We start from the raw sequence: 24,936 nt of genomic DNA, 5'->3' as shown, positions 1-24,936 counted from the left end.
GCCCTTCGCGGGTCCGGTGCCACCGGGTCCCCCGTCCCGCCCAGCAGTGGGGCCGCGCTCTCCCTCGTCTTCCTTTCGTCACCACGTCCTTACAAAGGCCCTTCTTGGTGTCTTTGCCATCCCTCGCCAGGCTCCAGTCGTTAGGCTTTGGCCTCCCTGGCCCCATCCCTGGCTGCTCGGGCAGCGTCTCGGGCTCGCTCCCAGGTTCCCCGTCCTTCCTCTGTGCGCTTCCTTCGGGTTTGAGGTTGGCCAAGAGCTCTTCATCCACCCTCCTGGCCTCGCTGCCTGACCTCCCGCTCGCCGCCTTGTTCCTCTCTTCAGCTTAGACTCACAGAACTGTTGAGGTGGGAAAGACCCTTGAGATCATCAAGTCCCACCATTAACCCAACACAGCCAAGGCCACCACTGGACCGTGTCCCTCAGCGCCACGTGCACATGTCTTCTCAATCCCCACAGGGATGCTGACTCCACCCCTGCCCCGGGCAGCCTGTGCCGGTGCTGGACAATCCTCCCGGTGAAGACATTTTGCCTAATGGCCAACCCAAACCTCCCCTGCCACAACCTGAGGCCGTTTCCTCTCGTCCTGTCACTTCTTGCCTGAGAGGACACACTGACCCCCACCTCGCTTCTACCCCCTCCCAGGTACTTGTGGAGAGCGATGAGGCCTCCCCTCAGCCTCCTTATCTCCAGGGGAAACCAAGCACGTGCCCACAGCTGCTCCTCACAGGACTTGTGCTCCAGATCCTTCACCAGCATCGTTGCTCTTCTTTGGACGCACTTCAGCACCTCAGTGTCGTTCTTGGAGTAAATGGCCCAAAACCGAACCCAGAATTTGCAGAACGGCCTCACCGGGGCCGAGTACAGGGGGACGATCATGTCCCGAGTCCTGCTGGCCACACCATTTCTGATACAGGATGCTGTTGGCCCTCTTGGCCACTTGGGCACACTTGGAGGAAATCGAAACATCTTCAAAGAAGTCAAATTGCTCTCCTGAAGTTGTGATGTTGCTTTTCATCCTTGTCCTTGATCCTGAGCTCCACCATCCCATGGGCGCTGAAGCCCAGGTCGCCTTAGTCCTTCTGTTGTAGGTTTGAGTGAGTTGTGAGGTTTTTTTTGGTGGCAGGGGAGGGGGCTATAGGGGCGGTGTCATGTGAGAAGCTTCTCGAAGCTCCCCCAGCTCCAAGTCAGCTCCACCTCTGTACCAAAACTGAGCCCATCAGCTGCACCTCTGCGATAACGTATTTAAGAAGGGACGTGGTGAGGAGCGGTTGGACTTGTGAGGAGGAGTTGGGGGAGCTGCATGAACACCAAGGTCAGTGGGGGAACGGAGGAAGAAAGGAGGGGGGAGGTGTGCCAGAGCAGAGACCCTCCTGTATCCTGTGGGGCGACGGCAGGGCGGCCCCCCCTGCCACCCATGGAGAGCTATGGTGGAGCAGACACTGATTTATGGCCTGTTTTTCGCATGGATGATCAAGATGCTCTGCCCAAAGAAGGCCGGGGTCTAGTGGGAAAAGGCAGCCCCACTGCTGTAATTCAGCGCTGGGAGGATTGCAGCATGCGGGGGTGTCCCACGCCGGAGCAGCTCGGGAAGGGCTGCAGCCGTGGGAGGGAATCCAGTCGGAGGAAGTTAGTGACCCATGACAGAGCAGTGTGGGGAACGCTGCGGCCCGTGGGAGGAACTCATGTCGGAGAAAGTTTGTGGAGGACTGTCTGCTGTGAGAGGGGGACCACGATGGAGCAGGGGGAGAAGTTCCAGAAGCTCCCCCCACCAAACATGAAGGAAGTGGCAGCACTGCCTGCACCCCCCATTCCCTGCCCCTGTGCCCCTGGGGGAGGAGGTAGAGATATCGGGAGCAGAGCTGAGCCCGGGAAGAAGGGAGGGGTGGGGGGAAGGTGTTCTCAAGATGTGGCAATGCTTCTCACTGTCCTGCTCTGTTATGTGTTGTTAGCATCTGTAATAAATCTATATTCTCCTTTTCATGTCCCCTAATGAGTCTGCCTTATGCCCATTTCCATAAGGGGTGATTTGCCCCTCCTGGTCCTATCTGGAATCCCAACCCTGGTTTATTTGTCCCTTCTCATCGCCGGGTGGGAAGGGACAAGTGAGCGGCTGCGTGGTGCTCAGTGACCCCCTGAGCCCAAACCACGACACCTTCCCATCCCCAAGGAGCAGCTCCTTGTCGGGGAATCCGAGCTCCAGCCACCACCCGCCCGAGGACAACAACTCGACCTTATTCTGTGCCCACAGCAACACCAGGGAGGTCTCGATCAGTGCTTGTGCAGCCCCGGGAGACCCTACAACAACCCCCCCGGCCCCAGGAGGTCTCTCCAGCCCCTTCGCCCCCCCCTGCCCGGCGGTACCGGACCCCCCCTCCGCTCCCTGCCCGTCCCCACCCACCGGGGTCGGCCCCGCGCGTGGGAGCTCCGGCCGGGCCCCGCTCCCCGCGGCAGCGCCTCAGCCCCCGCCCAAAATGGCGCCGCTCGGCCTCCCCGCGCACGGCGCCCCGCCCCGCTCGCCTTCCCGCCCTGCCGGATCGACCAATAGGACGGCGAGGATCTCCAGACGTCACGGGTCGCCGGGTAGAACAGGGTGGGGTGGGCGCTGCCGCGGGAGGCGCCGGGATCGTGGCGGTTCCGCAGCGGGAGGACCGCGGAGGGAGGTGGGGGGCGGGTCGTGGGCCCGTGGGCTTCACCTCGCGTGTCTCCGCAGGTCCCCGCCGAGATGTTTTTCACGTGTGGCCCCAACGAGGCCATGGTGGTGTCGGGTGAGTCGGGGTGTCTGTGTGTGTGTGTGTGTGTGTGTGTGTCCCGACTCGGGACGCGTGGGGGTGTCCCCCCCCTCCATTTATTTCTATGTGCGTGTCCCCTCAGGTTTCTGCCGCAGCCCACCCGTGATGGTGGCCGGGGGGCGGGTGCTGGTGGTGCCGTGTCTGCAGCAGATCCAGCGGTGAGGGGATCGGGGGGGGGGGGGGGGGGGGAGACACACGACGTGTTGACATGGAGGGTGACGCGGGGTGTGGGGGGGGAGGGTGGTGCACAGGGAGTGCAGGGACACGAGGGGTGACTGGGGGGGTGTGGGGGGCTGTGGGTGACACGAGGGTGACACCAGCGTGGAACACCCCCCCCCCCCAGGATCTCCCTGAACACCCTGACCCTCAACGTGCGCAGTGAGAAGGTGTACACACGCCACGGCGTCCCCATCTCCGTCACCGGCATCGCCCAGGTACCCCCCACCCACCCGTGTCCCCCCACCCGTGTCCCTGCAGCTGCCACCGCCCCTTCCCCGAGAGGAAGCGGTGCAGCCCCTTTTAAATGGTGGGGCCCACCCTGTGCCCCTGCCCCTTTAAAGCGGCTCGGCCGGGGTGGCCACACCCCCTCGGGGGGGGGGCAACACGCCCTGAAGTTAGTGGTGGGGACCCCCACGCAGGGAGGGACAGCACGCTTAAAAGGGTCACAGCAGACCCCCCCACACACCCCGCCCCCCCCAGCTCTTAAAGGGGACGTGCGGGGGGAAATTGGGCCCCACTCGGGGTGTTCGGGAGCGTGCGAGGCGCGTGTGCAAGGCGCGTGTGCGAGGCGGGGGTGTGCCCTTTGGGGGCGGGGCTGCAGGTGAAGATCCAAGGGCAGAACAAGGAGATGCTGGCGGCCGCCTGCCAGATGTTTCTGGGCAAGTCAGAGAGCGAGATCGCCCAGATCGCCCTGGAGACCCTCGAGGGCCACCAGCGCGCCATCATGGCCCACATGACCGTGGAGGTGAGGAGGGCGGGGCCGGCCACGCCCCTTGGGACTGGCCGTGCCCCTTTAACAAAGGCTGTTGCCCATAAGCCCCACCCCCTGTGGAAGTGCCGTCACAGAAGCCCCACCTGCCCCGGGCTCCATGCCCCTGGTGGGAGCCCCACCCCTTTGCATGTGAAGCCACGCCCCTCCCATAGACCACACAGCCCCCACACCCGAGGCCACGCCCCACCAGGCACTCATGGTGGGAACCCTACCCTGGTGACCCCACCCCATTGGGAGACCACGCCCACAATGCCCCCACCCACCATGCGCCCCGCCCTCCCGATGCCCCGCCCCCCAGGAGATCTACAAGGACCGGCAGAAGTTCTCAGAGCAGGTTTTCAACGTGGCCTCGTCCGACCTCGTCAACATGGGGATCAGCGTGGTCAGCTACACCCTGAAGGACATCCACGATGACCAGGTGACACGGGGGGGGGACACAGAGTGGGGACACGGCGGGGACAAGGGTGTCAACGTGGTCACCTACACCCTGAAGGACATCCACGATGGCCGGGTGGCACCAGAGAGGGGACACTAGCGGATGTAGTGGGGACAAGGTGGTTAACTACACCTTGAAAGACATCGGTGACGACCGGGGGTGGGACACGAGGGGACATGGTGGGGACAAGGGTGTCGACGTGGTCAGGTACAACCTGAAGGGACATTTGTAATGGCTACACGGCACCAAGGACATGGGGGGTGACATGGACAACGCTGTGGCCGGTGGCACTGGGGATACTGGGGGGACGTGGTGGGGACAGAGACATCGGCATGGTCGGTGGCGCTGGGGCTGGGGGAGGCGGTACAGGGAGCCGGGGGGGTGGGGACAGTGATGCAGGGTTGGGGACAGTGACCCAGGAATGGGTGGTCACAGAAAAAGGGACAGAGGAGGGGGACGTGGGGATGGAAACAGTGGGCCAGGGACAGAGGAATGGGGGTGTGGGGACAGGGAGACGGGGGTGAGGACATCAGGTGAAGGACAGGGACACCGGAATGGGGACAGGGACACGGTCCCTGGGTGGGAACAGGGTCACCAGGGTGGGTGCAGAGACTGGGGGCATCCAGCCAGGGATGGGGACGCCGTACAGGGACAAGACCATCTCCAGTGTTTCCAGGGCCACTGGTGCTTGCTGGGACAGGGATGGCCGGTGTCGGGGTGGGGGTGACAGTGTCCCCATGTCCCCCGTCCCCAGGACTACCTGCACTCGCTGGGGAAGGGTCGCACGGCGCAGGTCCAGCGCGACGCCCGCGTGGGAGAGGCCGAGGCCAAGCGGGACGCCGGCATCCGCGTGAGCCCGTCACCTCTGTCACCCCCCGGGGCTCCCCCTCTCCTCCCCGTGCCTGTGTGTCCCCCCCCCCCCATTTCCTCGCTCGGGTCTCTTAAATCCATCCCCAGTATGCCAGTGGCCACTTCCTGATGTCACCAGCTTGCCCCCAAGGTCCCCATATGTCCCACGCCAACATCCGTGGGCCCCCTGGTTTCCCCACATCACCTGAACCCCCACTGTCCCCCATGTCCTCACCTCTGTGTGTGGGTGGGTCCCCAATGTCTCCATGTCCCATGATTTTTCCCCATCCCCTGGTGTCCCCATGCCCTGCCCCCCCATCCTGCAGTGTCCCCTAATACCCCCCCACCTCTCTAATCCCATGGTGTCATCGCGCCCCGACCCCCAATATGTTTCCCCCCCCCCGGACCTCCCGGTGTCCCTCCGCGTCCCCACGTGCCCCCTCTACGTGTCCCCGCAGGAAGCGCGGGCGCGCCAGGAGCAGGTCTCGGCGCAGCTGCTGAGCGAGACGGCGATGGCGCAGGCCCAGCGCGACTTCCAGGTGCAGCAGGCGTTGTGTGACGCCGCCGTCAGCGCCCGTAAAGCCCAGGCCGACCTGGCTTACCAGCTACAGGTACCCCCCTGCCACCTCAGTGTCCCCTCCCAGGTTCCTCAGTGTCCCTCCCGAGGGCCTGGGTCGCCTCTTTGGGATGTTGGAGACCCCTTCCTAGGTCACCTGGGACCACCCCCCCCCCCCAGGTCCCTCCTTGATGGGGTCTTGGACACTTGGGTCCCTGCTCCGGGACACCCAGGTCCCCCCCCTGTACAGCCCCACAGTGCCTGGGACCCTTCTCTGGACACCTGGGTCCTCCTTGAATACCTGTATCCCCCAAATCCTGGGGTGCCCTCTAACACTTGGGTCCTTCGGGGTCCCCTGGGATTGTTTAGGTTCCCCCCCCCAAGACACTTGGGTCCCCCACGGACACCTGGGTCCCCGCCACTCGGGTCCCCTGGACGCTAGGGTCTCCCCAGTAACTTGCCTCCCTCCGAAAAACCTGCATCTCCCCCAAAACCTGGGTCCCCCGGGGTGCCTGAGTCCGCCTGCCTGGGTGCCCCCCTCCCCCGCCCCCCTGGGTGCCGGCGCGGGGCTGATGGGTGCCGCGGGTGCAGGTGGCGAGGACGAAGCAGCAGATCGAGGAGCAGCGGGCGCAGGTGCTGGTGGTGGAGCGGGCGCAGCAGGCGCAGCTGCAGGAGCACGAGATCGGCCGCCGCGAGCGTGAGCTGGAGGCCACCGTCCGCAAGCCCGCCGAGGCCGAGCGCTACCGCCTCGAGCGCCTGGCCGAGGCCCAGCGGTGAGCCCCGCCCCCGGCTGGTGGGTCCCACCACCTCGGGGGAAGCCGTGCCCCCTTTAAGGGAAGTCCTGCTCACTTTAATGGCAGCCGTGCCCCTTTAAAGAGGAGCCCCGCCCCAATCTGCCAAGCCACACTCCCACCCGGGTGGGTCCCACCACCTTTGGTGAAGCCGTGCCCCCTTTAAGGGAAGCTGTGCCCCTTTAAAGTGGAACCCCGCCCCAATCTGCCAAGCCACACCCCCACCTCTGGGTGCCACCACCTTGGGGGGGGGGGGGGAAGCTATGCCCCCTTTAAAAGGGCACCGGCACCCACTCGGAAGCCACTCCCTTTTAAAAAGGGGGCAGTACCCTTCTGAAGTCACACACACACACCCCACACCCCCCCCCACGGTGGGCCCTACCACATCGCAGTCGTGGCCCTTTTAAGGGAAGACTGCCCCCTTACAAGGAAGCCCGGCCCCTTTGTAGGCCACACCCCCCTGGAGGCTGTTGGGGGGGGGGGGGGGGGGGAGGAGGCCATGTCCCTATTTCACCCGGCCACGCCCAACCCTGCCCTTTGCCCACCCCCCCCGCTGGTAGACCCCGCCCCCTCGGGAAGACCCCGCCCTTTTCCCCAGCCCCTCCCACCTCGCAGTCCCCGCCCCCCACAAGCCCCGCCCCCCACAGGTCCCAGGTGATGATGCAGGCGGAGGCCGAGGCCGAGGCCATGAGGGTAAGTGGGGGGGGGGCAAGGGGACCCCAAACTGGGGCGGGGGGGGGGGGGGGGTCCCCCCATCCCGCGGGGGTCCCAGCCGCCTCTCGCAGGTGACGGGCGCGGCGCGGGCGGCGGCGGTGGCCGCCCGGGCGCGGGCGGAGGCGGCGCAGACGGCGGCGAAGGCCGAGGCCTTCGGGCAGTACCAGGAGGCCGCCGTGGTCGACATGGTGCTGCAGCGGCTGCCCCAGGTATTGGGGGGGGGGGGGGGGGGTTTGTCTCTCCCAACGCCCCCCCAGTGGATTTGGGGTCCCTACTGTGGGGTGGGAGTGGTTTGAAGGGGCCCTGGGGGAGTTGGGGGTCCCCATGGGGTATCTGGGGGTCTCAGGGGGACATTTTGGGCCCCCCCACTACCTCCCCATGGATTTGGGGTTTCCCCTCTGGAGTAGGGGTAGTTTAGGGGTGTCCCAGTGGGGATTCGGGGTCCCTATGGGGTGTCTGGGGGGGTCTCAAGGTGGGGATTTGGGCCCCCCACCCATGGATTTGGGGGGGCCCTGTGGGGGATTTGGTGTCTCTGTGGGGTATCTGGGGGTCTCAAGGGGGGATATTTGGGGTCCCCATGGGGCTTTTTGGGGTCCCACAGGGTGATTTGGGGTCCCTCCATTGGGTGGGGGCAGCTTGGGGGGGGTCCCCACGGGATATTCTGTGGTCCCAGGTGTTTTGGGATGCCCCTGTGGGGCGGGGGCACTCTGGGAGGGGCAGAGGGAAGAATTGGGGAGGGCAAAGGGGTAGTTTTGGGGTGAAAAACGACCATTCCGGGACAACTGTGCACGGAGAAGATTTGTGGGTTCCAGAGCCAGGTTTTGGGGTGAAATGAGGGGATTTGGGGGCAGGTGGCAGAGGTGGTGAGCAGATGCGTGGGTTTGGGGGGTACCAAAGGTGAATTTTTGGGGTGGAATGTGGAGATTTCATGGAACTGGTGGAGCAAGGGGGATGTGGGGCTGCTGTGGGCAGATTTTGGGGTGAGATCGTGGGATTTTGGGGTGTGATCAGAGGATTCAGGGGTACCGACGGATTATTTTGGGGTGAAACATGGTTTTTGAACAGGCAGCGATGGAAAGGAGGGATTTGGGGGTGCCACAGGGAGATTTTGGGGTGAGACCGGGGGAATTTGGGGTACCATTAGATTTTGGGGTGCGATCTGGGGGTTTGGGGATGCCAACTGAATATTCTGGGGTGAAACTTGGGTGATTTTGGAACAGGCAGCAATGGGGGTGGGATTTAGGGGCGGGATTGGGGGCACTACAGGCAGATTTTGGGGGCGAAATCTGGGGAATTTGAGGTGCTATTAAGATTTTGGGGTGAGATCTGGGGGTGCAGGAGGCAGATTTTGGGGTGAGATTTGGGGACTTTGGGGTGTGTTCAGGGGGCTTCGGGGGTCCTGAGGGAGCATTTCAGCAGGAAACGTGATGATTTTGGAACAGGCAGCGGTAGGGGGATGGCGGTGCTGCGGATTTTGGGGTGAAAGCCACTGTTTTGGGGGGCAGGTGGCGGAGGCGGTAGCGCAGCCACTGTTGGGGACGCGTCGAGTGACGCTGGTGGCCGGCGGCTCCGGGGACATCGGGGTGTCGCGGCTCCCGGGGGAGATCCTGGACGTCGTCACCCGCCTGCCCGCTGCCGTCGAGGCTCTCACGGGCGTCAGCGTCACCCAGGTGCGCCCGGACACCTGGGTCCCCTCGGGGAGGGGACGGGACGTGGGGGGTCCCTGGGGGGGGGGGGGGTGGGAACGGGACACGGGGACACCCGGGGCCACTCCTCACTCCCCCTCTGTCCCCACAGGCCAACCAGAAGAAGGCGGAGTGCCAGGCTTGAGCCAGTGCCAGCGTGTCCCCGAAGTGCCACCAGACACTGGTGCCACCCTGCCTGGGCAGGTGCCACCACCCCTTGGCGCCCCCGTCCCCACGGTGCCACCACCCCTTGGCGCCTGTCCTGCCCAAGTGCCACCACCTCCCAGCAATAGTGTCCCCCAAGTGCCACGAGCCCCTGGTGCCTCCATGTCCCCCAAGTGCCACTACCCCCACGGTGCCACCATGTCCCCCAACTGCCACAATGACACTGTGCCCCGCCCCCACAACCCCACAGCGCTTCCGTGTCCCCAAAGTGCCACCAAGGCTCAGTGCCATCCCCTGCTCTGTGCCACCACCCTCCCATCTATCAGGGGTTGGGGGTGTCCCCAGGGTGGGGGCTATGTCCCCAAATCATTAAAGCTGCAGCGTCTGCACTGGACAGACCTGGGTCCCTTGGGGGGGGGAGGGATTTGGGGACACGGGGAGGGACGGGGGTGGGTCACCCTTGAAGGGACATTCTGGCAGGGGGATGTGGGGACATCGGGTGGAGGACTTGGGGTGGGGGCCACCAGAGGTGACACATAGATGAGAGCAGACCCCAGAGGGGGACACGGGGGACAGGGGCACCCCCCCAGGAGGGGGACAGGAAGGACGTTGGGGTCACCCAGGAGTGGGGGGGGGACACACACAACTGGGACACCCAACCCCCCACGGAGACCCTCAAAAAGGACCCGGAGGGCCCCAGGGACACCCCACGACATGGGGACAGGAAGGGGACAAGGGACACAGTGGTGGCTTTACATCCCGGGTTTATTCCTCGCCCGGGGGCGGCTTTTCAATATGAAAAACAAAAAAAAAAAAGAAAAAAAGGTGGTGGGGGGGAAAGCTTAAAAAGGGGAAAAATGAACCAAAGCGGGATGGATGAGGTGGGGACGGGACACAGGGACAGGAGAGCCCCTGGTTGGGGACACAGGGGACAGGGCCACCCGGGAGCCCCCTGCAGCTGGAGTGGTGGTTTTGGGTGGAAACGGGAGCAAATTAGTGCCCCAGGGGCTGCAATAATTTAGCGGTGATGTCACCCCCGGGGGGGGGGCGGGATACGGGGCTGAGGGGGGGTGACGTGGAAGGGATGGTGGCTCTGCCAGTGACAAGGGGCCTTCTGGTGACAACAGAGAGGGGAGGGGGACTGCGGTGACAAAGATGGTGGCGAAGGACGGGGACGCGGCGAGGATGAGGACTCCGGTGACGATGATGAAGGACAGGGGGTTCTGCGAGGACGAGGACTCTCTGGTGACGATGATGAAGGGCTCTTCACTGACCATGAAGGACTGGGGCTCTCTGGTGACGATGACGAAGGGCAAGGACTCTCCGGTGTTGACGACACTGGTGAAGACCGAGGGCTCTCCAAGGACAATGACAGAGGCCGAGGGCTCTCTGAGGATGATGAAGGCCAAGGGCTCTCCAGTGACAACAGCGAAGGTCTGAGGGCTTTGGGGACAACCTTGATGAAGGCCAAGAGCTTTCCAGTGATGTCGGTGAAGGCCAAGAGCTTTTTGGTGACAATGACAAAAGGCTGAGGCTTCCTGGTGACAATGGTGAAGAGGAAGAGCTCTCCGAGGATGATGATGAAGGCCAAGGGCTCTCCAACGATGATGATGATGGCTTTCTGGGGGCAACAGTGAGACCGAAGGCTGAGGACACTGATGAAGGCTGAAGACAACGATGAAGATCAAGGGCTCCCCGAGGACACTGATGAAGGCTGAGGAGGATGATGAAGGACAAGGATTCTTCGAGGACAATGACGCTGAAGGCCGAGGGCTCCCCAAGGACAACGGTGAAGGATGAGGGCTCTCCGAAGATGATGACGGCGAAGGATGAGGGCTCTCCAAGGACAACACTGAAGGACGAGGGCTCTCCGAGGATGATGAGGGCTCTCCAAGGATGACTCTCCCTCAAGCCTCCTCTTCGGCCTCTTCGCCGAAGTCCTCCTCCTCCTCGGCGGTGGCATCTTGGTACTGCTGGTACTCCGAGACGAGGTCGTTCATGTTGCTCTCGGCTTCGGTGAACTCCATCTCGTCCATCCCCTCGCCCGTGTACCAGTGGAGGAAGGCTTTGCGGCGGAACATGGCCGTGAACTGCTCCGAGATGCGCTTGAAGAGCTCTTGGATGGCCGTGCTGTTGCCGATGAAGGTGACGGCCATCTTGAGGCCGCGCGGCGGGATGTCGCAAACGGCCGTCTTGACGTTGTTGGGGATCCACTCGACGAAGTACGAGCTGTTCTTGTTCTGCACGTTGAGCATCTGCTCGTCCACCTCCTTCATGGACATGCGGCCTCGGAAGACGGCGGCCACCGTGAGGTAACGGCCGTGACGCGGGTCGCAGGCGGCCATCATGTTTTTGGCATCGAAGACCTGCTGGGTGAGCTCGGGGACGGTGAGGGCGCGGTACTGCTGGCTGCCGCGTGACGTCAAGGGAGCGAAACCGGGCATGAAGAAATGGAGACGCGGGAAGGGCACCATGTTGACGGCCAACTTGCGAAGATCGGCGTTGAGCTGGCCGGGGAAACGGAGGCAGGTGGTGACGCCGCTCATGGTGGCCGAGACGAGGTGGTTGAGGTCCCCGTAGGTGGGGGTGGTCAGCTTGAGGGTGCGGAAGCAGATGTCATAGAGGGCTTCGTTGTCGATGCAGTAGGTCTCGTCCGTGTTCTCCACCAGCTGGTGGACAGACAAGGTGGCGTTGTAGGGTTCCACCACCGTATCCGAGACCTTGGGGGACGGGACGACGCTGAAGGTGTTCATGATGCGGTCGGGATATTCCTCGCGGATCTTGGAGATGAGGAGGGTGCCCATGCCAGAGCCGGTGCCACCACCCAGCGAGTGGGTCAGCTGGAAGCCCTGGAGGCAGTCGCAACTCTCCGCTTCCTTCCTCACCACGTCCAGGACTGAGTCCACCAGTTCGGCCCCTTCTGTGTAGTGACCCTTGGCCCAGTTGTTGCCAGCGCCGCTCTGGCCTGGGGCGGGGACAGGGTAGGGACATCATGGAGGAGGTCCCTGGGGGAAACTGAGGTCTTTGGGGGACTTTCCTTCTCAGTTTGGGGGCTTTCAGGACAACCTTGAGGACCTCTATCACCCACCTCGGGGGCCTCCAGCCCACGCATGGGGACTTTATGCTTCTTGGGGATATCCATCACTGTCTTTGAAGACATCCAGCAAACCCTTGGGGACATTAAAGAGCCTAGGGGACCCTGACTGCTCTTCTTGCCTACCTCCAGGCCAACCCTGAGGACCTTTATCCCACCCTCAAGAACCCTGAACACCTCCATCGCCCTTATTGGGTACCTCTACCTGACTCTTGGGAGACTTCTATCCTCCTCTGAGATTCCTAGCCCACTCTTGAGGTCCCTGGGGACTTCCTTCACCCTCCCTCTCCATCTCCATGCCAACCTTGGGCATCCTGAGCAGCTCAAGGACCTCTGTCCAAACTCCTGGGGACCTCCAAGCACCTTGGGGTGCTCTTGTTACCCTTCTTGGGGACATGCACCCCACCCTAAAGCTCTTCACAGACCTCCACCATTCTCTTTGGGTATCTCCATGCCACCTGTGGGCACTCTGAGCTCCTGAGAGACGTCCATCTCCTAGGGGACCCTCCCCCCGCATGATTTGGGGACCCCACAACCCCTTTGAGAACCCCAATAACCCTCCCAGACCAAAGGAATACAGCTCTGAAGACACAGGGGGAGACCCTGGCCACCAAGAAGCAGACAATAAGGACCTGCCACTCCACCATGACAAGCACCTGAGGGCCACCAAGGAGAGATGGATCATTCCACGGGGAAGGCCACCCATGGGCCGGGACAGTGGGGGACCCACCACCCCACCCCATGGCAACAGTCACCCAAAGGTGCTCACCGTTGGCAGCTTCACAGCCACCAAACGAAGGAAACTGCCACCCTGCCATGATGGGCACCCAGGGTCACCTAAAAGGACACGGTGGGGGGAACATGGGGGACCCCACGGGACACCCGGACTCACCAAAAACGAAGTTGTCTGGCCGGAAGATCTGCCCGAAAGGTCCTGAGCGCACTGAGTCCATGGTTCCTGGCTCCAGGTCCACCAAGATGGCTCTTGGCACATACTTACCCCCTGGGGGGACATTGCCATGTGACCAGTGTGGGGACAGTGACACTGCGTCACCTCCCCACCCCTAAAGACCCCCGGAAACCAACCCAAAACCCGAGGAGGTGGAGGGTGTGGAGAGGGGAATGGGTGAGCTGAGCGTGTCAGGCGTGGGTGGAGAGGGATGGGGACAGAGGGGTGACACTGGGGGGTGACAGGGTGACACTGTACCGGTGGCCTCGTTGTAGTAGACGCTGATGCGGTCGAGCTGGAGGTCGCTGTCGCCGTGGTAAGTGCCGGTGGGGTCGATGCCATGTTCATCGCTGATCACCTCCCAGAACTGGGGGACAGGGGGCGGGGTCAGAAAGGCTCTGCCCACCCTCAGGGACTGGCCTTTGGGGCAGGTGGGGCCATTATTGGGGTGGGAGGGGCCTATATAGGGGGTGGAGATGGGGGGGGGGGTGTCCAAAGGGATGGAGCCTGTAGGAAGGGAAGCCTCATTGAAAGAATGAACCCTGAGGGCTGAGCCTTGAAATGGCATGGAATCTTATTGGAGGAGCCAGCCTGGGGTGGGTGGGGCACGGTGCCGAAGGGGCGGGGTCACAATGGAAGAGCCACTCCCAGAGGAAGCCCAACCCTGGGGGCAGAGCCAACCCCGAGGGGAGGCGGGGTCTGCTTCCCAGGGGCAGGGTCCACCCCCAAATGGGCGGGGCTTCACCACCCGCAGGGGCGTGTCCAAACTCGGGCTTAACCACACCCACCCACCCCCCTCCAAAAAAAAAAAAAAAAAAAAAAAACAAAAAAAAAAAACGGGCAGGCGGGAACCGGAAACTCCGTTTGAATCGCAAATGCGCTTCCTAAGATGTTTAATTTCAGAAACTCCCCAAATTTGTCATTTCTCTCCCCCCTCAAAATACCTTTTACCTCCAAAAGAAAAAAAAAGAAAAATTTCTGAAATTCCCATTTCCCTCCTCAAAATCTGCGGGTGGGGCGGCTGGGAACAAAGGATGGGGGAGGGGCTGGCACCCTGGGGACCCTGACACCCCCGCAAGGTCATGGGGGGGGCGGGGGGGAACAGGACCACGCCCTGCAGGGGAAAAGAGGCCAAACCCCACAAATTTGGTGGTGATGGAGACAGAATGGGTTAAAACCAGCAATTTGGGTTAAAAAAACATCATTCTGCAAACTGAAAACCTCATGTACAGGCATTCAAGCACTGCAGGTTTTCATGAACTAGAATTACAGTATCTGTTGAAAAATGCCGCTTTGGGGCAGAAAAAGAACATTTTGCAGCTAAAATTTTGATTATGTGCTGAAAAAGTTAAACTTGGGGGGGAAAAGAACCAATTCTGGGGATGAAAAGTCTGGTTTGGGAGCTAAGAAAATGCCCCTAGGCAAAAAAAAAAAGGTTTTAATCTGGAGATGCAAAAAAATATTAATTCTGGAGTGAGGAAAGCCTATTCTGGAGCTAAAAATTGCTGCTGTGAGGTTAAAAACACCATTCCGGGGCAGAAAAATGCTTTTTGGAGTAAAAAAGCCTCAGTTTAGACATTTCAAAGAACAAAGATCCTATTCTGGGGCTGAAACCCTCCGTTTAGAGACACAAAGATCCTATTCTGGAGCTGAAAACGTCCATTTTAATAGAAAAATTGTCATTTGGAAGGGGAAAGCCTGATTTAGGTGTAAAAAAATAATTTAGGGCTGGAAAAAATGTCTCAGGGCAGAAAACCCTATTGTGAAGCAGAAAAAAAAATATTCAGGAATTTAAAAGAACCTATTCCGAGGCCTAAAACATCCATTTTGGAGCCGAAAGCACTATTGGCATCAAAAAGCACCTATTTGGGGGTCAAAAATCTGAATTTTTGGAGCAAAACCCCCTAATTTGGGCAGAAAAATATGCACTTGGGAGCACAAAGATCCTATTCTTGTGCCAAAGACCTCCATTTTGGGGCTGGACACCTCCATTTTGGGGGCTGAAATCTCCTATCTGCAAAAAATTCCACTTCAGAGTGAAAAAAAATCCTTTTGGGTGCAGAAAAGCTCATTTTTGGTCCTCAAAAGCCCATTCTGGGGCAAAAATAAAGCTGGGCACAGAAAAATGACATTTCAGAGAACAAAGATCTTACTCTGAGGTTGAAAAACCTCCATTTTGGGTGCAGAAAATCATGTTTGGAGCAGAAAACCTTACTTCGGCACTAAAAAAAAATCCACTTTGAGGACAAGAAAATTCATTTACGACTAAAAGACTTTACTGCAGAGCTGGAATCTCTTTTGGGTATCAGAAATGCCCATTTTAGGGCTAAAAACTCCATTCCAGGGAACAAAGCTTATTCCGAGGCCGAAAAGCCGCCATTTTGGGGCCGGAAAGTCCGATTTTGAGGCTAAACCTCACCATTTAGGGGTGAAACCCCTCCATTTTGCATCCCAAAACCCTTCTATGGCTGAAAAGGAGAACGTTTCAGGACAAAAAGATCACACTTCAGGGGTAAAAAATACCCATTCTGGGAACAAAAAGAGCTTGTTGAGAGACGGCGCGCCCCTATTTTGGAGCCGAAAACATTTATATCGGGCTTCAGTATCCTCTAAAGGCGGAGAACCCCCGTTTTGCGGCTAAAAGCACCGTGGGCGGCACGCCCCATTTGGGGGCAGAAATCTTTATTTTGGGGCACAAAACTCTCGGTTTAAAGTGGAAAGCACCTATGCGGCGGTGAAAATACCCAATTAAACGGGTGCAAAACCTTTTGGGGAGCCATCACCCGCCATTTTCTGGGGCTCGATAAGCTGCAAAGGGCGGGATGCCGCTCTTTTTGAAATAAAAATAGCACCATTTCGGGTTTTAAAACATCGTTTGGGGATAGTGTGTGTGAAAAACCCCTATTTTGGGGCTCTCTCGCCCAGCTTTTAGGCTTTAGCCTCCCGTTTTAAGGCTGAATATTCCCTAATCGAGATAAAAATATCAATTGTTGGGGTCGAACATCGTAATGGGGAAATTTAAAGGGCCGAAAAAGTAACTTTTGGGGGGAGGAAAAAGTGCCATTTTGGGTCTGAAAAGATGCATCCGGGGGCCGCTGCCCTCAGGCGAGGCGGGAAACCGCCATTTTGGGGCCGCGTGAGAAGGGGGGGAGGGGCGGGGCGCCCCCATTTTGTGGCCGGAAACCTCCATTTTGGGGCTGAATCTCTTTCATTCCGAGGCCGAACCTGTTATTTCGGGGCCGCGCCTTTCATTTCTGACCCTCGGCGGGCGGAAAAGGCGCTATTTTAGGCTGAAATCGCCCCGATTCGGGTCCACCTTTGTCTGCGCGCGGAGGGGGAGGGGCTTCTTAAAAGGGGCCGCGCCGCGGTGTAAAAAGGAAGGGGGGGGGGGGGGAAGGTGTCACCCCCTCGACCCGACGCCGCCCGCTCGCTGTTCACCTTGGCCCCGATCTGGTTGCCGCATTGGCCCGCCTGGATGTGGACGATCTCCCTCATGGTGACGGTGCCGGAAAGGTGGGCCCCACCCGGTCTGGCTGGGCGATTCGGTGGCGCAGCCCCTTTAAGACGGGAGCGCTGTTGTGAGCGCGGCGGCGGCGACAATGGCGGCTCCCGCGGCACCGCGGCACCTCATATAGACAAAGCGGCGGCGGCCGGCCCCGCGCTCTGATTGGACGGCACCGCCCGATCGCCGCGCTCCCATTGGACGAGACGGGCGGGAGGCCGCACCCCTTCTCGCTGTTAGCACCGCCCCCTCACCGGGGCCGCTCTGCCACCTCTCTATGGTTAGAGGCGGGCGTTTTGCTCCTACCGTAGCACCGCCCACAAGCCTCGCTGCCACGCTCGGAGGACTGTCCCCGCTCCCCTCTATGCTCCGCTCTGGAGGGACTGGCGCGGTATCCAATGGGAGCGGCCTTTGGGCGGTGACGCGCGGTGGCGCCGGCCAATAGAGCCGGGAGGGCGGGGAAAGAGGGGCGGTGGAGCGGGAGGGGGTGAGTGCTGGGGCTCCGTGGGGCGGTTTGGGGATCTGGGGGCTCGGGGGGGCAGTTTGGGGGTTTGGGGGCTCGGGGGCTCGGAGGGAGCAGTTTGGGGGCTCAAGGGGGCAATTTTGGGGTTTGGAGGCTCGTGGGGGCAGTTTGGGGGCTCGGGGGCCATTTGGGGGCTCAGGGGCTCGGGGAGGGCATTATGGAGGCTCGAGGAGCAGTTTGGGGGCTCGGGGGGGCAGTTTGGGGGTCCCTGAGGCAGTTGCGTGGGGTGCAGGGCGCTTAGAAGGGGGGTGGGGCAGTTCAGAGTGTTTCTGGGGCAGTTGGGGGGGGGGGCAATTTGGGGAGTCCCTGGGGTAGTTGGGGCAATTTGGGGGGATCCCTGCGATAGGGTATAGGGCCGGGGAGGGCAATTTGAGGAGGCAGTTAAAAAACAGGGGGGGCATAAGGAGCCATGGGGCATCTGGAGTATGGGGGGGGTCATTGTGGGGGTACATTGGACCCAAGTGGGGAGATCAGTGGTGACCAAGGGGCATTTGGGGGGGGAGGGGAGGGCAGCTGTATCTGAGGGGGGGGCAGTTTGGGGGGCACGTAGGGTCGGGGGGGGGCGGTGGAGTTGTTTCCATGGGGCAGTTGTTCCCCCCCCCCCCTCAGACCATGCACCGAAGGCACCACCAAGACCTCAGCACCGTGGGGAACACAGGTAGGTGTCGTGTGTGTGTGTCCCCAAAAAAAGTCAGGGTCCCCATGGAGGGGGGCGTCCTGCAGCCCCCCCTCCGACGCATGGGTTCTCTATAGGGCAGAGGCTGGAGCCAGGGCCCCCCCTCGCCAGCGACTCGGAGGACGACGAGGTGCCGCGGCGTAAGTGCGCGAGGGCTTGGGGGGGACCGGGGGCGGGGAGGAACACGCCGTTATCGTAGGGCCTACAGAAACACAAAGAGGTGGTGGTTGTGGTAGGACCTACGTAAACACCAGCGTTGTGTCATCGTAGGAACCACCACGATGGGGAGGGGGAGGAGGGAGGTCAGCCCAGATGCCTGGGTGGGGTAGGATCCTCTGGAGTTACTGTAGGCCCTACAATAACGATGGGTGCTCCACTCCCTCAGGCCTTGCCCTCAGAGGTGCTGCCTCACCCCGAGTTGTTTTAGAGAGGTGAGTGAAGCCCAAAAACTTGTTTGTCTTCGGGGGGTTCAGGATCTTTGGGTCCTTTCGAGGGGTGAGCCCTGATGCTTGAACCCCCCAACATCCACCTCTGCAGTGACCCGGAGGAGCCAGATGTGCACCCAGCTGTTCCAAGGCCCCGAAAACGCTGCCGTACTCGCCCATGGGGCCACCTCCCAGATGTGGCCACACCCTGTCCAGACCCAAACATCGGGGGGCCCAAAAAGCGCCGTTTCGGCCCCAAAACCACCCCAGATCCAGATGTGGGGAGAAAAACAGCTGTTCCAAATGTTCAACCCCTGAGTCAGTATCAGAATCCCCCAAAGGTGGCAGGTTCAGATGTTGATCCAGATGTGGATGAAAAGGGCCCGAATCCAGATGTTGGAGGTGCAGAAAATGGGTGTCAGATGCTTGTGGTGGACAGTGACACAGATGTGAAAGAAGCTGATTTTTTTCCCAACATTGAGAGCACAAAAATGCGGCAAATGGCCCAAAACGCACCAAACCCCCCAGGTGTGGAGGTGAAGCCTCTGAATCCAGATGTTGGAGGTCCCAAAAAGAGATGTCGGACATTTTTGGTGGACAGTGATACGGATGTGGAGGAGATGGAGAGCTCAAACTCTGCTGTTGAAGGGCCCAAAAACGGACATCAGATGCTCGTGGTGGACAGCGATACAGATGTGGAGGAGGACAGAGCTTGTCCAAGTGTTAGTTACCCCCAAAATATACCCAAAGTCCAAGATATTGAGATGGAGACCCACAATGCAGATGTTGAAGGTTCACAAGAGGGACATCCAATGCTCATGGTGGACAGCGATACAGATGTGGAGGAGAATGGAGCCAATCCAGATGTTGGGTACCGTGAAGCCCATCAGAGAACCCAAACCGTCGCAAAACCCCAAACTGTTGAGGTGGCGATGCAAAATGCAGATGTGCAAGGTTCACAAAAGGGTCATCGGGTGCTCATGGTGGAGAGCGACACAGATGTGGAGGAGGACACTTCCAATCCAGATGTTGGGTGTCCAGAAAGCCACAGAACAGCCCCCAGAGACCCAGAAGTGAAGGCCAAGACCACAAATCAAGAAGTTGAAGGGGGGCAGACTCTCCTGGTGGAGAGTGATACAGATGTGGAGGAGGACACTTCTAATCCAGATGTTGGGATTCCAAAAACCCATCAAGCAACCCAAAATGTGCCGAGAAACCCCCATGTGGAGACGAAGAGACCAAATCCACATGTTGATGGTCCCCAAAGCAAACACTGTACACTTGTGGTGGACAGCGATACAGATGTGGAGGAGAATGAGGTGGATCCAGATGTCAGGTGTCCAAAAACCCGTATAATTGCCCACAAAGACCCAGATGTTGATATTAGAACCCCAAATCCAGATGTTAAAGGAACCCAAAACGAACATTGGATCCTAGAGGTGGACAGTGACACCGATGTAGAAGACGACAACCTGAATCAAGGTCCAAAAAGCCACAAAACCCCCCAAAACACCCAGAAGCACCCGACTGTGGTGATGGAGACCCCAAATCCAGATGTTGGCAGCCTCAGCCGTGACTCAGTGGCCTCAAGTGGTGACAGCGATACAGATGTGGAGGACCTCAGCGCCCTTGCCAATGCTGCAGCTCCAAAACTACACGTGGCAACCCATGAAGTCACGGCTACAGCTGCTCCAGATGTTGACCCCGAGGGGCGGATGCGGACCAATGACAACCCAGATGTGGACGCCCTGTTCCCAAATCCAGATGTTGGAGCCCCCAAAGCCCAGTGCCCGGTCCTGAATGTGGACAATGACGCAGATGTTGAGGACAGTGCTGTCATTCCAGACGTTGGGACACCGCAAGGGTGTCGAGGGGCACCGGGTGCCCCAGATGTGGTGGCGACGTCACCAAATCCAGATGTTCCCCCCCCCACGAGCCCCCGGCATAGCAGCGACACCGACGTAGAGGAGGTGGCCCCCACTCCAGATGTTCCGAGCCGAGTCCAGTTCCAAGATGCCCCCACTCCAGATGTTGTGAGCCGAATCCAGTTCCAAGATCCACCCCCTCCAGATGTTGTGGGCCCCGCGACAGGCGGCGCAGCAGCGGCGACGGACCCCAACCGCTGCCGATCGTCCCCAGAAAGGCAGAGTTTTCCCCTCAAATCTGTGCCCGCCCCCCAAGCCCCCCCACAGCCCGGCGCAACTTGGGGCGTCGCCGCTGATGCTGAGGGTGGAGCCGGGGCCACCGGTGCGGCGGTGACAGAGAGTGACACCGAGGGTGAGTGGGGGGTGTCGTGTGTCCCCCCGGCCAATCACTTGTGTGTGTGTCCCCCCCCCACCTCCCCCAGACATCTGGGCCCCTTCTCAAGGCTCTTCCCCCCCCCCCCAGATGATCCCGACCTCTTCTTGGAGCCCACCCAGAACTTTTTGTCACCGGTGGCCAAGGGTAGGTGACCTGGACACCTTGGGGTGTGTGTCCCCAGACACCCAAGTGTGTCCCCCCCCCACCCCAGACACTTGAGTGTCGTGTCCCCCCCCCCTTAGGACACCCGGGTCCCCAGCGTGGCTCTCCCACAGGCGCAGCCCCAGCTTGGGACCCCGAGGAGCCCACCCAACCCTTCTGGCCCCCCAAGGAGAAGGAGGAGGAAGAGGAGGAGGAGGAAGAGCAGCCCCCCCCGCACCCCCCCCAGGACCCCCCGAGTGCCAGCGTCCCCCCAACGGAGCCGGTGGTGGTGACACCGGCCCAGGAGGGGACAGCGGAGGTGAGTTTGAGGGGACCCAAGTGTCCGGGTGCCCCCCCCCTCTTTGAGGGGACCCAGGCATCCGGGCACTGACACCCCCAACCCCCCCCTCCTCCCCCCCCCCCCCCCCCCCCCCCCAAAAAAAAACTAAATCCCCCAGCTCGGGGCTGGGCCCCGCCGCAGCCAGCGCCTGGCCAGGAACCGAGGGGGAGGAGCCACGGGGGGCGGAGCCTCTGGCAAAGGCGGAGCCAGCAAGGGGAGGGGTGGAGTGTCCTCTGTCACCGCCCCCCCACGGCGCAGCCCCCGCCTCCAGCCCCACCCACCGCCGGCTGCAAAGGGGCGGGGTCAAGCAGAGTCATGCCCCCCCGCCAAGCCACGCCCCTGTCGGGCAGGCCCTGCCCCATCACAGAAGCAAGCTGAGGTGGGTGTGGCTATGGGGGTGGGTGGGGCCTGTTCCATGTGGGTGGAGCCTACGTGGGTGGGGGTGGGGCCAAAACTCGGGGGTGTGGTCTCGGGGGTGTGGTCTCGGGGGTGTGGTCTTGGGGGTGGGCCCCACCCCTTGTAGCTGCTGGTTGGTGGAGACAGGAGTTGGGGTGTGGTTTAAGGGGGGGTGGGAGGGGCTTGTGGAGAAGGGGCGGGGTCTCATGCCACAGCTCCGCCCCCCCAGAAGGAAGATAAGCAGCTGCCAGAAGTCACCAGGCCCCACCTCCGCCCCCGGGAGGCCCCTGGCTCCGCCCCCCCCAAGGTATTGTGGGAAGGGGGAGCTGCACCCTGAGGTGTCCCGGTGTGACCCCCAGTGCCACCCTTGAGTGTCCCCATGGTCCCCCTGCGTTGTCCCTGTGGTGGCCCCAGGTCCTGTTCATGGGGGTGGGGTGGTCCCAGGGATGTCCCCAACGTGTCCCCATGGTGTCCCCACATACCCAGGTCCTCCTCACAGGGGTGGTGGCCACCCCAGGGGTGTCCCCATGGTGTCCCCAGGTCCTCCTCACAGGGCTGGTGGCCACCCCAGGGATGTCCCCAACATGTCCCCGTGGCCTCCCCATGTCTTCACGTGCTCTTCACAGGGCTGGTCGCCACCCCAGGGACGTCCCCCCGTGGTGTCCCCACATCTCCAAGTGCTCCTCACAGGGGTGGTGGCCACCCCAGGGATGTCCCCAACGTGTCCCCGTGGTATCCTCAGGTGCTGTTCACGGCGGTGGTGGCCTCCCCGGCGATGGAGGTGGCCCTGAGGACGCTGGGGGGGTCCATGGCCACCTCCGTCTTCGACTGCACCCACCTGGTGACCGACCGCGTCCGACGCACCGTCAAGTTCCTCTGTGCCGTGGCCCGCGGCATCCCCATTGTCACCCCTGAGTGGCTCCACAAGGTCCCGGGGGGTGGGGGACAGGGAAGGGGATTTGGGGACCACGGGGGAGTCCGTGGGGCCGGGGAGCGGGGTTTCTTGGGGACGTGAGAGCCCTTGGGGACATGGGACAAAGGTGTTGGGGACAGGGGAAGGTGTCCCTGGGGACAGGGCGGGTGTTTGGGGACAAAGGAGGGGTCCTTGGGGGCAGGGGAGGTTTTGGGGACAAAGGAGGGGTCCTTGGGGGCAGGGGGGGGGTTTGGGGACAAAGGAGGGGTCCTTGGGGACAGGGGATGGTGTCCTTGGGGACAAAGGAGGGGTCCTTGGGGGCAGGGGGGGTTTTGGGGACAAAGGAGGGGTCCTTGGGGGCAGGGGGGGTTTTGGGGACAAAGGAGGGGTCCTTGGGGACGGGGGGGGGGGTTTGGGGACAAAGGAGGGGTCCTTGGGGACGGGGGGGTTGTGAGGGACAAGGGAGAGGGGTGTTTGGGGACAAGAGGAGACCTTGGAGACACGGGGGTGGGATCCTCGGGGACAGGGGGGCTTTGGGTGACAAAGGGACGGGGTCCCTGGGGTCAGGGGTGCCACCGTGCGTGTGTGTCCCCCCCGTGTCCCCAGAGCTCCCACAGTGGCCACGTCCTGGCACCGGATCCCTTCCTGGTGCGTGACAACCAGCAGGAGCGTCACTTCGGCTTCAGCCTGGCCCAGGCCCTGCGCCGCGCCCGCTGCCACCCCCTGCTCCAGGTGACCGTCCCCAACTGTCCCCAACCCTTCCCCGCTGTCCCCCTGACCCTCCCTGAGGGCCCCTGAACACCCCCCACCGCCGCGGGTGGCCCTGTCCCCCTCACCGAGTGGGGCACCCACGGGGGACTCGGCGCCGGGCAGCCAAGGGGATGTCACCTGATGTCACCCGGTGTCCCCAAGTGTCCTTGTGTGTCGTGTGTCCCCCCCCCCATTGAGTTAAGTCCCCACCACGTGGCCTCAGTCCCATCTGGGATGGCCAGAGGGGTGTCCCCTCCTCTCCTGGTGTCCCCACGGTGTCCCCCTGTCCCCTAAAGTGTCCTTGGTCCCCCCAAACTGTGTCACCCCCATCTAACCCCAGTCCAGCCCCGCGGGGTGTCCCCTCGTCTCCCTTAGTGTCCCCTGGTGCCTTCCCACTGTCCCCAAAGTGTCCTTGACCCCCGGGGGACGTTCCAGGGGCTCAGGGGTGTGTCCCCTCGGTGTCCCCAGGGCTACGAGGTCCACGTCACCCCCAACGTCCGCCCCGAGCCCGAGCACATGAGGGACATCGTCACCTGCAGTGGTGGCACCTTCCTGCCCACCATGCCCCACACCTATGGGGTGAGGGGACATGGGGGGACATTGGGGACCCAGAGCCACCAGGGAGGGGACCCAGAGGGACATTGGGGGGACATTGGGGTCCCAGAGCCACCAGGGAGGGGACTAAAGGGGTGTCAGGGAGACACTGAGGGGTGTCCCAAAGCCATTGGGGGGTACATGGGGGGCCCCAAGGAGGGTGGGGACAGGCATCAGGGGGACTTGGGGGCTCCCAAGGGGGTTTGGGGGGGACCTGTTGGGGTTGAGGGGTCCCGGGGGGGGGGGGGTCAGGGTGTCCCAGGGGTCTTGGGGGGGTTCACATTGGGGTTGGGGTCTCCTAGGGAGGTTTGGGGGGGGGGTTCAGGGTATCTGAGGTGTCTTGGGGGGTCCCCATTGGGGTTGGGGGATCCTGGGGAGGTTTAGGGCGGGGTTCAGGGTATCTGAGGGGTCCCCATTGGGGTTGGGGGGTCCTGGGGGTCCCTGAGGGGGAAGTCAGAGTGTCCTGGGAGGGGGGAGCATCAGGACAACCTGAGGGTATCGGGGAGGGGTCCCATTTGGGTTGATGGGGTGCTGGGGGGTCTCACTGGGATTTGAGGGGGGTCCCACTGGGGTTTGGGGGGGTCCTGGAGTGGGAGGTGCTTCGGGGGGGGTTCCTAAAAGGGTGGGGATCCCACTGCGGGGCGAGGGGAGGGATCAGAGCACCCCAGGGGCTCCTTGCGCCGGGATCCTGGGGGACCCCAAAAGTCTTGGGGTGCTGGGGGGGGGGGGTGGAAATGGACCCCCAAAAAAAAAAAAATTCCGTGTGTCGTCCCCCCCCGCCAGCCGCGGCGCCTGGTGATCTCGTGCGAGGCGGACGCGGGGTGCTGGGCCCCGGCGCTGGGCGCCCGTTTGCCCTTGGCCTCGGCCGAGCTGCTGCTGACGGGGCTCCTGCGCCAGCGCCTCCAGCTGGGACCTTTCCTCCTGACCCCCCCGCCCTCCGGCGGGGCCCCCCCGAACCCCGCTCCCCACGTTCCTACCGGCCGACACGGGGCCCTTCGCCACCCCCCCGCCAACGATTCCGGGGAGGTGACGGCGCGTGGGAGGAGTCGGGGAACCCCCCGGGGATCCCCCCGCCACCCCCCCGGGACCCGGCGGCGCCCGGCGGCCCCCCCCACCCGCCAATAAAGAGAAAAAAAAGGGGGTTCAGCAGCCAAAAAAAAAAAGAAAAAAAAAAAGTGATTTGGGGGGTTCGGGGACAAGGGTGTCACCGCCGGGGTGGAACTGGGGGACCCCAACCCCCTTTTTGGGGGTGTCCCTGGTTGTGGGGGGCATCACACGCTGTCCCCTCTTTTTGGGACACCCACACACACGTGGGATTGTCACCTCCGCGGTGGGGTGGGGGACCCCAAACCCCTC

The 24,936-nt window shown here is 61.8% G+C and overlaps 3 protein-coding genes across 8 annotated transcripts; 2 read left to right on the top strand and 1 right to left on the bottom strand.

The window, feature by feature from the left end:
* Nucleotides 1–2,601: 2,601 nt before the first annotated feature.
* On the top strand, nt 2,602–10,270 carry FLOT1 (flotillin 1). Of its 5 annotated transcripts, none has more exons than XM_042794008.1 (12): nt 2,602–2,765; nt 2,872–2,947; nt 3,133–3,223; nt 3,610–3,753; nt 4,079–4,198; nt 4,971–5,066; nt 5,524–5,676; nt 6,213–6,394; nt 7,060–7,105; nt 7,185–7,335; nt 8,632–8,796; nt 8,924–10,270. In XM_042794008.1, the coding sequence occupies exons 1-12, from the start codon at nt 2,723–2,725 to the stop codon at nt 9,514–9,516; spliced, it is 1,860 nt and encodes a 619-aa protein (XP_042649942.1). In that variant the 5' UTR covers nt 2,602–2,722; the 3' UTR covers nt 9,517–10,270. The 5 variants fall into 5 exon arrangements, with proteins under 5 accessions (XP_042649942.1, XP_042649943.1, XP_042649946.1 ...); XM_042794010.1 differs by having other exon boundaries at nt 2,603–2,765; nt 7,198–7,335; nt 8,924–9,060; XM_042794009.1 differs by lacking the exon at nt 3,610–3,753.
* A 488-nt stretch (nt 10,271–10,758) lies between these two features.
* On the bottom strand, nt 10,759–16,643 carry LOC104367719 (tubulin beta chain). Its single transcript, XM_032999620.2, has 4 exons — nt 16,458–16,643; nt 13,278–13,386; nt 12,963–13,073; nt 10,759–11,941 (listed from the first exon to the last, which is right to left on the bottom strand). Exons 1-4 carry the CDS (start codon nt 16,512–16,514, stop codon nt 10,884–10,886), a joined length of 1,335 nt encoding a protein of 444 aa, XP_032855511.1. The 5' UTR covers nt 16,515–16,643; the 3' UTR covers nt 10,759–10,883.
* A 953-nt stretch (nt 16,644–17,596) lies between these two features.
* MDC1 (mediator of DNA damage checkpoint 1) lies at nt 17,597–24,781 on the top strand. 2 transcript variants are annotated; one of them, XM_042794022.1, is made up of 12 exons: nt 17,597–17,702; nt 17,798–17,860; nt 18,106–18,151; nt 18,258–20,422; nt 20,534–20,590; nt 20,689–20,906; nt 21,046–21,306; nt 21,553–21,630; nt 22,066–22,251; nt 22,843–22,968; nt 23,455–23,565; nt 24,364–24,781. In XM_042794022.1, the coding sequence occupies exons 1-12, from the start codon at nt 17,624–17,626 to the stop codon at nt 24,703–24,705; spliced, it is 3,732 nt and encodes a 1,243-aa protein (XP_042649956.1). In that variant the 5' UTR covers nt 17,597–17,623; the 3' UTR covers nt 24,706–24,781. The 2 variants fall into 2 exon arrangements, with proteins under 2 accessions (XP_042649956.1, XP_042649957.1); XM_042794023.1 differs by having other exon boundaries at nt 20,722–20,906; nt 24,364–24,776.
* The last annotated feature ends 155 nt before the right edge of the window (nt 24,782–24,936 follow it).

This window comes from Tyto alba, unplaced genomic scaffold (assembly GCF_018691265.1).
Source record: "Tyto alba isolate M040663 unplaced genomic scaffold, T.alba_DEE_v4.0 Super-Scaffold_200000178, whole genome shotgun sequence".
Classification (NCBI taxonomy): domain Eukaryota; kingdom Metazoa; phylum Chordata; class Aves; order Strigiformes; family Tytonidae; genus Tyto; species Tyto alba.
Note: the sequence above shows the minus strand (reverse complement) of the source record. Positions and strands in the feature narration are given on the sequence as shown.

Coding starts and splice junctions, on each gene's coding strand:
- FLOT1 (XM_042794008.1), top strand. CDS start 2,723: ATGTTTTTCACGTGTGGCCCCAACGAGGCCATGGTGGTGTCGG. Junction 7,336..8,631: donor TGCTGCAGCGGCTGCCCCAG/GTATTGGGGGGG, acceptor TTTGGGGGGCAG/GTGGCGGAGGCGGTAGCGCA. Junction 8,797..8,923: donor CGGGCGTCAGCGTCACCCAG/GTGCGCCCGGAC, acceptor CTGTCCCCACAG/GCCAACCAGAAGAAGGCGGA.
- LOC104367719 (XM_032999620.2), bottom strand. CDS start 16,514: ATGAGGGAGATCGTCCACATCCAGGCGGGCCAATGCGGCAACCAGATC. Junction 13,074..13,277: donor CTACTACAACGAGGCCACCG/GTACAGTGTCAC, acceptor ATGTCCCCCCAG/GGGGTAAGTATGTGCCAAGA. Junction 11,942..12,962: donor GCCAGACAACTTCGTTTTTG/GTGAGTCCGGGT, acceptor TCCCCGCCCCAG/GCCAGAGCGGCGCTGGCAAC.
- MDC1 (XM_042794022.1), top strand. CDS start 17,624: ATGGGGCAGTTGTTCCCCCCCCCCCCTCAGACCATGCACCGAAGGCAC. Junction 21,631..22,065: donor CTGGCTCCGCCCCCCCCAAG/GTATTGTGGGAA, acceptor TGGTATCCTCAG/GTGCTGTTCACGGCGGTGGT. Junction 22,969..23,454: donor GCTGCCACCCCCTGCTCCAG/GTGACCGTCCCC, acceptor CGGTGTCCCCAG/GGCTACGAGGTCCACGTCAC.